Here is a 13,296-nt window from a genome sequence, read left to right as displayed (position 1 = left end):
CCACTTTGGATGAGAACTGTAAGATGCAGAGACTGTCGTGCTTCACACATTCACTGCAGTTGGTCATAAAAGATGGTTTGAAAGAAGCCAGTGGGCTGTCAGGCACCCTAGCCAAGCTGTCCCGTGCAGCCAACCTCCTCCACAGTGGCACCTCATTTAAAGACTGCTTTGAAGCATACTTCGGTGATGCAACAATTCCAACAGCAAATGCTACGCGATGGAATTCCACTTTGAAGCAAATAAAGGCATATGTGAATTTTGACATACAAAAGCTAGCATATGTGTTGGACTTAGAGGGGCACAAAAGTCTAATCCTATCACAGCGAGAATATGCTCAGCTTAAAGAACTGATTGAAGTTCTCGATCCATTCTTAGAGGCAACCAACCTGACTCAGGGAGAGAAAACTGTCACTGTCAGTGTTGTTGTGCCCTGTGTCCTCACTCTGCACAGTCATCTGCAGGAAATAAGAGGAAGAGTCAGATACTGTGGGCCTCTGGTGAGAGCTCTGGAGAACTCCATAAAAGCAAGGTTCACAGAGATCTTCAGTGCAGTGATGATGCCGGGATGTGAGCCAGATGAAGGAAGAGGTCCCACCAAATTTCCTTTCACCATTGCCTACTTTGTAGCATCTGTGTTGGACCCAGCATTTGGTTTCCAGTGGCTAGAACATGATGTGCAGCTGGACAATAGCATTAAAGGGGAACTAAAGAGTCAAATAAAAGGTGAGAAATGTTTTTTCATGTTTACCTCTATGAGTTTTACGTCCACATTAGATATGTAAGCCCATTTAATAACATATTTATAACATATCTTTCCTGCCACCTCTTGTTTCAGAGTATATCAAAGCAGAAGGCGAGAAACAACAGTCAACATCATCATCAGCCGCTGCAACTGGGCCAGGGGTAGGTGATGCTCCAGCATCTCCTCCTGAGACCCCTCAGAAGAAGCTGAAAATGTTCTCACACTATCGGAAGACTCCCTCCTCCACTAACAACAAGCCATCTGTCCATGCTCAGTTGACTGCATATCTTGACTTGATCGCCGAGCAGGACTCAGTCCCATGCTTTGGGTTTTGGCAGCAACACAAAGCCAAGTTCCCTGCACTCTATCAGCTTGCCACACAGGTATTCTGTATTCCTGCCACCAGTGCACCCATTGAAAGGGTATTTAGCCATGGAGGCATTTTTATGAGGCCTCACCGTGCAAGGTTGAGTAGTACCATGCTTTCAAATCTGATGCTTTTAAAATGCAACATGAAAATGCAGCATGATTAAAGATGCAATTTGTAAATTTTCTACGCTAGGGGTCTCTCAATATGTGAGATACATGAAATACATGCTTTTGATGGCATCGTAAAGTTGTAAAGCGTGTTGCAAAGTGTATATGTCAAATCAGTAAATAAACTCTCTTTGCAATCATGACAGTGGTGTCATTTTTGTTTAATGTAGAACCTCTTTTATAAATTTGATCAGCTCTTTAAAGGTGCCAGAGTGGAGACATGTAGGCACTGGGGGCTCGAGACTCGACTCGGACTCGAACACGGGACTCGAGTCTCGACTCGGACTCGAACTCAGGTAATGGTGACTCGACTTGGACTCGACTCGGACTCTTCTTTGGTGACTCGGACTTGGACTCGAACACTGGGACTCGAGACTCGACTCGGACTCGACAGTTGGTGACTCGACTACAACACTGACATGAGTTCAACGTTTTTCATTCATGACTTCATGGATGAACAACACCTTAATTAACAACACCTTAATCAATTAATCAACACCTTAGTTAATGATGACTACTGTATTGGACAGACCCCAAAATAGACCAATCACAGCTCATAGCACACGAATTCTGTTGACATTCAAATACAGTAGTCATCATTAACTAAGCATTATCTATCAATGACTTCATTATGTGTGTGTGTGGCCCCTCAACTAAAGTGTTGACTAGGTCCTTGAAACACTGATGAACAATGTGATATTAATGGTGGCATAACTGTGAACAAAGAATGTCTATCATGATAATGCGTAATAAATCATAATTCATGATGATGTACTCCTCTTAGTTAATGTTTTAATTAAGGTGTTGTTCATCCATGAAATCATGAATGAAAAACGTTGAACTTGTGTTATTTCCTGATGATTCATGAGATATTAATGCATGAATGAATGTATAATTCATGCATGAATTTATAAATGAATTCATGGTAATTCATGTACCCTTAGATAGATTAGACCCTTTTAGATTATATCATTTGCAGCAGTGAATAAATGCATGAATGATTATCAGTTAGTTAGACTTCGTCCCAGGTTTTCTGCACATCAATTACTGCATTGCTGTAAGTGGCAAAGACAAATTATGTTGACACATATTTCAAAGGAGATTGATCATGCATTCTCCAGTGTCTATTGGTAGGGAAAGTGACCCTAATAAGCATGTACCATATAAGCACACTTCAGATAGCTTTTTTTTTTTTTTTTTTACAACAGATGCACATAGCCCTGCAGTGGGATTTAATCAATATTGTGTTTATAGACATACATATTGACTCAACTGTATTAAACACTTTATACTTTTGCAGGAATCACACTGTGGGATCAAGAAAAGCTAGAGAAGAGTCTACGAGTCCGTCCCCAAATTAACACACGATTCAAAGTCACAGCTTCAGACTCCATTAAGGACAAATCAAGCTTACTGAACATTGACGGCTCTCTGAAACTGAGTGTTTTAGGGGGACTCGTCAATGTCACTGGAGCAGCCAAATATCTCAACGACACCAAGAAGTCTTTCAAACAGCAGAGACTGTCGCTACATTATCATTCAACCAGCAGGTTTGAAGAACTGAGCATGAACCACTTGGCACCTGAAAATATAGTTCATCACAATGTGTTTGAAATTGATGCAGCGACACACGTGGTGACAGCAGTGCTGTATGGAGCAGATGCCTGCTTTGTGTTTGATAGAGAAGTTTCATCAGATGAGGAAATAAAGACAGTAGAAGGAGAAGCAAAAGTGGCCTTAGAGAAGCTCAAACTAATTTCAGTAGACGTAAATGTCAATCTGAAGATGAATGACAAGCAGAAGGATGCAGTCCAAAAATTCACATGCACGTTTTATGGCGACTTCCAGTTACCATCTAATCCGACCTCTTTTGAAGATGCGTTGAAGGTTTTCACTGATCTTCCAAACCTGCTGGGAGAAAAGAAAGAGCTGGCGGTTCCTCTGAGGGTTTGGCTTTTTCCTCTGGACAAACTTCTCTCAAAAGCTTCCAAACTTCAGAGAGACATCAGCATGGATCTAATCATGGCGACTGAATCAGTGATTGATAGTTTGAACACAAGTGAGATGAAATGCAATGATCTTCTGGAAGACTCGCCTGCCTCGACCTTTACTGAATTTCATGATAAAATCCTGCAAATGCAGAAAAACTGTTACAATTACAAACTGAGACTCATGGAGAAACTCGGCTCTCTGCTGCCAAACATCCGTGAGGGGAAGAAGGCAACTGACCTGAATATTCTTCTAAAAGAACATAATGAATCTCCATTTAGCGAAAGTGACCTTGCAGAATGGCTGAAAGGGAGAGAAAGAGAGTCTGATGTAATTAAACTAATGCTCAGACAACTGAAGAATGCTGGTGCACAGGTAGAAGACAACATAGATCTGATTTTGATGGATCTGGAAGTTGGAAATGTGGTCTGCTACACATTCACATCACTGAACTGGTCAGGCGTACTCCTACCTAAACAAAAGGCCTATCTGAGTCCTTCAACAAATGTAGAAACTGATGAGAACAGCCCTGATCCAGAGCAGAAGTCTTGGCTCACTCCTGAGATCCAAAAGACACTGAGGAGCAACTTGAAGATATTTAAGAACTTGATTGATTCAAAAGGCCGTAAATCAGCCAAGTTCATTGTGTCCTCAAAAGAAATGAAGAATAATCCAGGTTCCTGCATTCTGCTGTATGAAAGTGAATGTGATGAAGCCGTTTGCTTTATTCCTCCATCCAAACCAGCCTGTCCAATCAGTGAAGAGGTCAAAGATAATAGTGTGGTTCTGAAGGTTCCTCCACCATGTCCTGAAACAGTGGTGCTCAGAATACTGTACAAACGTAAGCAGGACACAGACTGGAGATCTAAACCTGTGCTGAAGGATCAACTCACAGTTACTCTGACTGATCTGAGGGCAGGAACTGAGTATGAGATCAGATGTGCAGCGCTGGGGAAACTCGACTACACCGTATACAGTGACGTCACTAAAGCTGTCACAAAAGGTATAATGCTAATTTATTTATGCTAAGCAACACATGCAGCAACAAAGAGTCACAAACGGCAGATGCGCAGTAACACTAATGTAATGCGGTCACAGGTTTGTGTTTGTGGAGTCATTTACAACGGCTTCGAACGCGGCTCAACCAATCAGAATCAAGGACCGGAACTATCTGTTTTATAAATTTTATTTAATAATGATATTCTGTTGTACTGCTATTATTCAGCAGTGTTGGGTCTGTGGACACATAATATAATGCAGTTAAGGATTGTAAAGGTGTTCAATCAAGTGTCATTGTTGACACTGTCATTTAGTCAGATATATTGTGTATGTGTAAAAAGTCTTTGGGCCCTATCTTGCACCCAGCGCAATTGACTTCTATCATTCCTATTTTGCACCCGCGCACAGCAGACTTTTCCCTCTACAGACACACGTCGGTAAACTAGGAAATACATTTGCGCTCCCGGGGGCGGTTCAGTGAAAAGAGGAGGCGTGTTCCGGCGCAAACGTTCCCTCATGCCATTTTGCAGGTTTAGAAAACAATTCCACCACTAACCAGGAAAAACCTAGTCTAAAGTCAGTGGCGGGTTGCGCATGTTATTCAGATGCTATTTTAAGGGCGCATGCTTGGCTATAATGTAGCGTGTGCACAACGCGCATACACTTTGGCCCAATCCCAATTCTACCCCTTACCCCTTCACTTTCCCCTACCCCTCTGTTTTGTGCGTTCCCATGAAGGGGTAGGGTTGTCTCGATTCTCTTTTGGTTGGCGGGGTAGGGGTAGGGGGAAGGGCCAGATAGCTCTTGAAACAAAGATTTTTTGGGACCACACTTCAAACGAAGGGGTATGAGAAACGTACCTGCATACACCGGCTAGAGGCAACATGGCTGCCAATAATCATTTTCTTTATGTCACATTCAATCTTGTGTTCATATTTACGGTCATGTTCTTCAAAGAAACGTTTGCAAAAAAAAATCGCTGAAGTTCGTTAACGATAGTCCCGCAACAACGAACAGTGCTTACACAGTTTCATGCTTTTTGCAACATGATCAACCAGTCTTGTATGTTCTTTATCAAAAAGGGACACCTGAGGAAACCCGGAGGCTCATTCGTTTTCGCGCTGACAATGAGCAACGTTTCCTGAAGTCCAAAAATACTTATGCAAAAAAATAGCTGTAACCCACGCAATTGAGATGACTACAGCTGACAACGGCATCTTGGAAGTTTGTGATAAACATTGGCGCATCTCCTGTGACGTAGGCGCTAGCGACGACATATAATGACGTGTAACGGTGTAGTAGTGGTGTCCCATTTCTTAGGGGAATATTTTCACCCCTACGCCTTGCCACTCTGTTTCAAGGGGCAAGGGTAAGGGGTAGGCGAAGGGTTAGGGGTAGGGGTATAAAATAGAATTGGGATTGGGCCTTTGATTCTCTCATCTACACAGAAGCAGCCGTTTCCATTTTTGCAAATCATACATTATTACAATAGATAGATAGATAGATAGATAGACAGACAGTTTATTAGCAAAAGCATAAATCTAACTTACACATTTACCCACATTATCATACGCCTGTTTATCCGAAGCTAATCTGGGTGTGTTTCTCCATCCCCAATGTCACTTCTCTGTGTTTTATGGCCCTGACGAGAACGTCGGTCTCCTCGGCTGTGAACCGCTCCTCGTGTGCGCCTGGCAAATCCGCCGTTATAATAGCAATCCGCCATGGAACAAGTGCGCCTGCTCTTAAAGGGAATGTGAGATGTCGCTCTGATTGGTTTATTTCACGTTTCGCCCAAACCACACCTATGAGTAATGAAGCTACTTCAGACCAACCCATTTTAGATTTGCGTGACCCGAGACCCTTCATCTAATCTGAACATCTCCATCAATAAACAGCGTGTGAATCATGATTTGAATAGAGCTTTACTGAAAGAAAACACTTTCACTGTCCCTGAAACCCTGTGGCGATGAACAACATTGATGCCTCACGTTAATGTCTGTGTTTGTCACAATGATCCGGTTTGTTTTCTGTGAGAAACAGTTTGATCTTCAGTGACTTTGTTCTCTGCAGTTCAGACAACCGTTCATATTTGAATTGTTTTCTGAAGATGGACATTATTAACACAGTTATAGATGACTTCTTTTCTCACATTTCATTTAATTGCTGTCGAAGCTGATGAATATTGATTGACTATGTCCAGACCTACTAATTTTTAAACCTAACCAACATTTGCTTTGAACCGTAGAGTCAGTTTCTGATCTCGATGGACACTCGATGGCTCCGTATGGGTAACACTTTATAATAATGTTCAGTTGTAAGTCATTTATAAGTGTTTAGTAAATGATTAACTAATCATTTACGAAACATGACTATGCATTCATAAATGTTTAATAAACAATGGGGTTTTTTTTGTATGTAGCAATGTGCAGAAAGTGTTGTAAATGCCTTGTATACACGTACAGATAATTTGTAACATGTAGGCTAAGTGTAACATATTTACAAGTGATGAATAGTTTACACTTTAGATTAGGGGATGCAGAAAGTGTTGTAAATTATTTATTCATGCGTTTACACATATATAACAGGTGTTGAACACTGTAGTGTAGTGTGTAGTGTAGTGTAGTGTGTACTGCAGTGTAAGTGCTGACTGGTGAGGGTATAGACAGCTGTCTTCTGTAGTGTATTGTGTAGTGTAGGGTGTAGTGTAGTGTAGTGTGTACTGCAGTGTAAGTGCTGACTGGTGAGGGTATAGACAGCTGTCTTCTGTAGTGTATTGTGTAGTGTATGGTGTAGTGTAGTGTGTACTGCAGTGCAAGTGCTGAGTGGTGAGGGTATAGACAGCTGTCTTCTGTAGTGTAGTGTAGTGTATGGTGTAGTGTAGTGTGTAGTGTAGTGTGCACTGCAGTGCAAGTGCTGAGTGGTGAGGGTATAGACGGCTGTCTTCTGCAGTTTGTGGTGTGTAGTGTGTACTGCAGTGTAAGTGCTGACTGGTGAGGGTATAGACAGCTGTCTTGTGTAGTGTGTAGTGTAGTGTAGTGTAGAGTAGTGTATGTGTAGTGTGTACTGCAGTGTAAGTGCTGACTGGAGAGGGTATAGACAGCTGTCTTCTGTAGTGTGTAGTGTAGTGTGTAGTGTGTAGTGTAGTGTAGTGTAGAGTAGTGTAGTGTGTAGTGTGTACTGCAGTGTAAGTGCTGACTGGAGAGGGTATAGACAGCTGTCTTCTGTAGTGTGTAGTGTAGTGTAGGGTGTAGTGTAGTGTGTACTGCAGTGCAAGTGCTGAGTGGTGAGGGTATAGACAGCTGTCTTCTGTAGTGTGTACTGTAGTGTGTAGTGTAGTGTAGTGTGTAGTGTAGTGTAGTGTAGTGTGTTTTGCAGTGTAAGTGCTGACTGGTGAGGGTATAGACAGCTGTCTTCTGTAGTGTGTAGTGTAGTGTGTAGTGTAGTGTAGTGTGTAGGGTAGGTGCAGTGTAGTGTGTAGTGTAGTGCAGTGTAGTGTAGTGTGTACTGCAGTGTAAGTGCTGACTGGTGAGGGTAAAGACAGCTGTCTTCTGTAGTGTGTAGTGTAGTGTAGTGTAGTGTAGTGTGTAGTGTAGTGTAGTGTGTAGTGTAATGTATTTGCTCGCTGAGCAAATTCAACTTGTTCTCTCGCGAGAACTCTGGATTACCAGGGTAATATTTGACGAATGCGCACGCGTCGCGTCTGAACGCGTTGTTGTCTTTGGAGCTCCATTGATTTGATTTATAATTCTTGATTTTCTCTTTAAACTCACTTACAACGAACATTTTCTACTTTTCCTCACTGAGAAGCACGTACTGCTGCTCAAACCTCATAGTTACAACGCGGACTGTTGAGCAGACGCGTCTCAAGCCTATTAGTGATCCAACAACGGATACTCTTATAGGTTACTCCTGTGGATCGCGTCTTCTCCACACTCACTTGCAAACATGTTTTCGCCTATCATGCGTCTACTCTACACCCGTACCACTAAAAAAACAAAACAAAACGGATTATATACAAGACTTCAGTCATAAATTAGTATTAATATTGATAGCATCACTGGTAGCGTCGTTGCTAACTTACTGTCCATCTGTTAAAATGGCGAATATATATGATGTAAGTAGTCTACCTTTTGGTGCAGGTGAGGACACATTTGAGCTGCACGCGGTGCAGTCTGAGCTGGAAGCTGTTGAGAAACAGATCCACGACCTTTTATTGAGACAAGCCGAGCTGATAGACCGGCGTTTGGCTCTTGAAACATCACGCGCCGATGCACACAAATCAGTGATTAACGTCGCGATCAGCCATGGTCTCGTTCACTCCGTCTCCAACACGCCACCACGAAGCCTGGGTGGTTCCGCAGCGGAAGACGCGAGTCAGGTCTAGACCAAGAATCTCTCCGCCCTTCCCGGTTTTCGAGATATCCACCCAAAATCGCTTCTCCCCTCTTCGCGAAACAGAACGCGATGCTGTGATCATCGGCGATTCCATCGTTCGGCACGTACACGCTACGTTAGGTAAAAGTAAGGTGCACAGTCACTGCTTTCCTGGTGCTCGTGTTTCTGAAATTGCTGCTCGCGTTCCCGAGATTCTGAACGGTGACGAGCGCGTCGGAACTGTTGTCCTGCACGCGGGAGTGAACAACATCAGGCTGCGCCAGACGGAGGTTCTGAAGAAAGACTTCAGGAATCTGATCGATACGGTACGCAGCACATCGCCTGAAACAACGATCATAGTGTCAGGACCGCTTCCCACGTACCGACTAGGACATGAAAACTTTAGTAGATTATTTGCGCTAAATGAATGGTTAATGTCATGGTGCAATGAGCAGAAACTGCTCTTTGTAAATAATTGGAATCTGTTTTGGGAGCGTCCTAGGCTTTTCCGTGCTGATGGCTTACACCCAAGCAGATTCGGAGCGGATCTTCTGTCGGATAACATCTCCAAAATGTTAAATACCTTTTGACTAGTAACCAAAAGTCCAAATCATAGTCTCTACTGCACCAATTTAACTGATATAAATACTAGTGTAGAATATTGCATAGAAACCGTGTCTATTCCTCGTTTAGTGAGATCAAATAATAAATCTACTGCAGGATCTAGGAAAAATTTTATTGTTATTAAAACAGAAAATGTTGCTATTAGTAAACAAAAACAATTTCTAAAGCTAGGTCTTCTAAACATTAGATCACTCACACCTAAGGCAGTTATTGTAAATGATATAGTCACAGATAATAGCTTCGATGTACTTTGCCTTACTGAAACCTGGCTTAAACCAAATGATTATTTCGGTCTAAATGAGTCTACTCCATCAGGATACTCCTATAAGCATGAGCCCCGTCTGATTGGTCGTGGCAGCGGTGTTGCAACGATCTATTAAGATATTCTTAATGTTACTCAGAAAACGGGTTATACGTTTATTTCATTTGAAGTACTTGTACTAAATGTTACGCTCTTAGATGTTTGAAAAACATCCCTATTATCTCTAGCCTTGGCTACCGTATATAGACCGCCTGGGCCTTACGCTGATTTTCTAAAAGAGTTTGCAGATTTTCTCTCAGACCTATTAGTCAATGTCGATAAAGCAGTAATTGTTGGAGATTTTAATATACACGTAGATAATCCAAATGATGCGTTAGGGGCTGCGTTTACAGATTTATTAAACTCCTTTGGGGTCAAGCAAAACGTTACCGGACCAACTCATCGTTTTAATCATACACTCGATTTAATTATATCACATGGAACCGATCCAACCGATATAGATATCATTCCACAAAGTGATGATGTCACTGACCATTACATGGTAACTTGCATATTACGTACTCCTGTAATATATCATGCTGCGGCACGTTATCAATTAGGCAGAACAATCCTTCCATCCACCATAGATAATTTTTCAAATAACTTATCTGATCTGTCTCAGCTTCTCAGTGAACCCAAACAAACAGATGAACTAGAGGAATTAACTAGCACTATGAGCACTATTCTCTCTAGAACATTGGATATTGTTGCACCCATTAGATTAAAAAGTAGAGAAAAGTAAAGCACCATACTACGCATGTTTTAAAGAGAGAAACGTACTTGGTTACTAACGTAACCTCGGTTCTCTCTAGAGAGAGGAACGAGTACTGCGTAGAATACGCTAGGGGAAAATCCTTTTCCACGAGAATACTGAAGCCAAAAATTATCCTTAATTTTGTATTAATGTAAAACGCGTTGCGGCAGTATACAGACATAGGCGAGGCAGCTCGCGCGCCTATTGGCTGGTCTGCTGGCAACTGCTTAAGCCTATCGAGCGAGACCTAGAGTGACGTCAGACCCAATGAGGGCGCTTCGCGCCCTCTGCGTCACGTCCCGCCGAAACGGGCGTGGCTTAGGTCTATAAATACCGCTCGCAGGCTTCATATCTCTGGTTTTTCATAGTCGAAGCAACCAGAGCGCGTGCATGCACGGCAGGATACGCAGTACTCGTTCCTCTCTCTAGAGAGAACCGAGGTTACGTTAGTAACCGAGTACGTTCTCTTACGAGAGATTCTCTCGTACTGCGTAGAATACGCTAGGGGAACCTACTGTAAAACGCCGTGCGTGCTGGGATCTGATACTATAGACTCAAGGGCGACAGCCCGGAGTTCATACAGTACACAATCACCCAGGGGACTCACAGGGAATCCTGGAAGAGGAGGGGTTTAGCCACTATCTTCCTTTATGGCAGCATAGAGCAGCACTGCAATACTCAAATAGCTGCAAAACTGACAGCGTCAGTTTATGAGATTTGGCCATACTAGACCGACAGTAGTCTGGCCTGTAGTGCGGGAACCTCTAGGTTGTAAAACCTTATAAATGTAGACGGAGAGGCCCAGCCTGCCGCCATACAAATATCTTGCAAGGCAATCCCACTTGACCAGGCCCACGATGAAGCCATGCTTCTCGTGGAATGCGCTTTGACACCCAGCGGGCACTGCATGCCCTTGGTTGTGTAAGCTAGCGCTATTGCGTCCACTACCCATCTGGATAGGGTCTGTTTCGAAGCGGCTAGTCCCTTAGAACGCCCGCTGAACGAAACAAAGAGCTGCTCCGTCTGTCTAAAAACAGATGAGCGAGACACATAAGCTCTTAACGCCCTGACTGGGCAAAGGGAGCTTTCGTCCATATTTCCTTCAGTGACCGGCAGAGCAGACAGGGAGATGACCTGTGCTCTGAACGGTGTATTGAGGGATTTAGGAACATAACCGTGCTTAGGTTTGAGTATAACTCTAGAGTCATTCGGCCCAAATTCCATGCACGTCGCGCTTACTGAGAGCGCGTGTAAGTCCCCTATGCGCTTCACTGAAGCGAGAGCCAGAAGAAACGCCGTCTTGAAAGACAGGTGTTTAAGATCAATCTTCTGCAAGGGCTCGAATGGATGACCTTTCATGGCTCCCAGTACCGTAGAAAGGTCCCATATAGGGACTGTGGGAGGTCTGGGAGGATTCAGTCTCTTAGCTCCTCTAAGGAAGCGAATGACTAAATCGTTCCTTCCAATAGACTGGCCAAGCGTGGTCGAAGAGAACACTGCTATGGCCGCTACATAGACTTTGAGCGTGGAAGGGGACCTGCCCTTATCCAACAGCTCCTGTAGGAAGGAGAGAACCTCCGTCACACCGCAATGCAGGGGTGACACACCACGAGCTGTGCACCAGCTAGAGAACACTGACCATTTTGAGGCATAGAGACGTCGCGTAGACGGAGCTCTGGCCTGTGTGATAGTGTTTAACACTCCCTGTGGGAGGTCAGCGGGTACCCGTTGATGGCCCACACATGGAGGGACCACAGCTCTGGGTGAGGATGCCAGATCGAGCCGTTGGCTTGAGAGGAGATCCCTCCTCAGAGGCACTGGCCACGGGGCGGTGCTCGCTAACTGCATCACAATTGGGAACCAAGGTTGGCTCATCCAAAGTGGGGCTACAAGCAGCACTGAGCATCCTTCTTCCCTGACCCGTTCTACCACCTGAGTCAGGAGGGAGACGGGGGGAAAAGCGTAGAGAGGACGGCGAGGCCACTCGTGGGTCAGCGCGTCCTTGCTCTTCGAGAAAAATTCTGGACAGTGAGCGTTTTCTTGAGACGCGAACAGGTCTACTTCCGCTCTGCCGAATTTCTTCCACAGCAGCTGGACTGTCTGTGGGTGCAAAGACCATTCCCCTGTCGGAACCTGGTTCCTGGACAGTCTGTCTGGTCCTATATTTAGGAGCCCTGGCACGTGCGCTGCTCTCAGCGAGAGCAGGTTGCTGCGGGCCCATATCAGGAGGCGCCTGGTTAGCCTGTACAGAGTCAGGGACCTGAGGCCGCCCTGGCGATTTATGTAGGACACCACTGAGACGTTGTCTGAACGTATTAGCACGTGGTGTCCCTTTATGAGGGGACAAAAGCGCGTGAGCGCTTTGCTCACTGCCAACATTTCGAGGCAGTTGATATGTAAGAGCTTCTCCTGCTTTGACCATTGGCCAAAAAGCGGTCTGCCCTCGAGCAGCGCTCCCCATCCCGAGGTGGATGCGTCCGTGGACACCACCATCACTCTCGAGGAAGTCCCCAGGCTTACACCTGATTGGTACCAGTCTTTTGCCTCCCAAGGTTTCAAGGCTGCAATGCACGCTTGATTGACCTTGAAGCAAAGCCGACCGGAGGCCCACGCTGTGCGTGGTACTCTCTTTCTGAGCCAGAACTGCAGTGGGCGCATGCGCAGAAGGCCCAACTGGAGAACTGAAGATGCTGAGGCCATCAGACCTAGCATCCTTTGAAAAGTTTTGAGAGGGACTATCGCGCCGCAGCGGAACGAGCCGGCTGCGCGCCGAATGTCCAGTGTGCGCTGAGATGACAGGCGTGCTGTCATTAGCAGCGAGTTCAGCTCTATTCCCAGAAAAGATATAATCTGTCTGGGGAATAGCGAGCTCTTTTCCCAGTTCACTGCGAGACCGAGATTCTCGAGGTGATCGAGTAAAATGGTCCTGTGCTCCACGAGCTCCGAGTGAGATTGGGCTAGAATCAGCCAGTC

At 44.6% G+C, this 13,296-nt stretch overlaps 2 protein-coding genes across 2 annotated transcripts in view; both read left to right on the top strand.

Moving 5' to 3' along the window:
- LOC307151150 (stonustoxin subunit beta-like) overlaps nucleotides 1–13,296 on the top strand; it is a 44,731-nt gene that overhangs the window by 18,103 nt on the left and 13,332 nt on the right. The window contains exon 3 of the mRNA XM_079859011.1: nucleotides 2,580–4,271. Within this exon, the coding sequence (XP_079715137.1) occupies nucleotides 2,580–4,271 (1,692 nt within the window). The remainder of the gene's footprint in view (nucleotides 1–2,579; nucleotides 4,272–13,296) is intronic.
- On the top strand, nucleotides 24–1,420 carry LOC307151268 (uncharacterized protein; the record flags this gene model as incomplete). The annotated part of the gene is made up of 2 exons (XM_079859221.1): nucleotides 24–723; nucleotides 836–1,420. The coding sequence occupies 2 exons, from the start codon at nucleotides 24–26 to the stop codon at nucleotides 1,273–1,275; spliced, it is 1,140 nt and encodes a 379-aa protein (XP_079715347.1). The 3' UTR covers nucleotides 1,276–1,420.

Source organism: Squalius cephalus (assembly GCF_949319135.1).
Source record: "Squalius cephalus genome assembly, chromosome: 23".
Classification (NCBI taxonomy): Eukaryota; Metazoa; Chordata; class Actinopteri; order Cypriniformes; family Leuciscidae; genus Squalius; species Squalius cephalus.
This window is presented reverse-complemented; position numbering and strand designations above follow the sequence as displayed.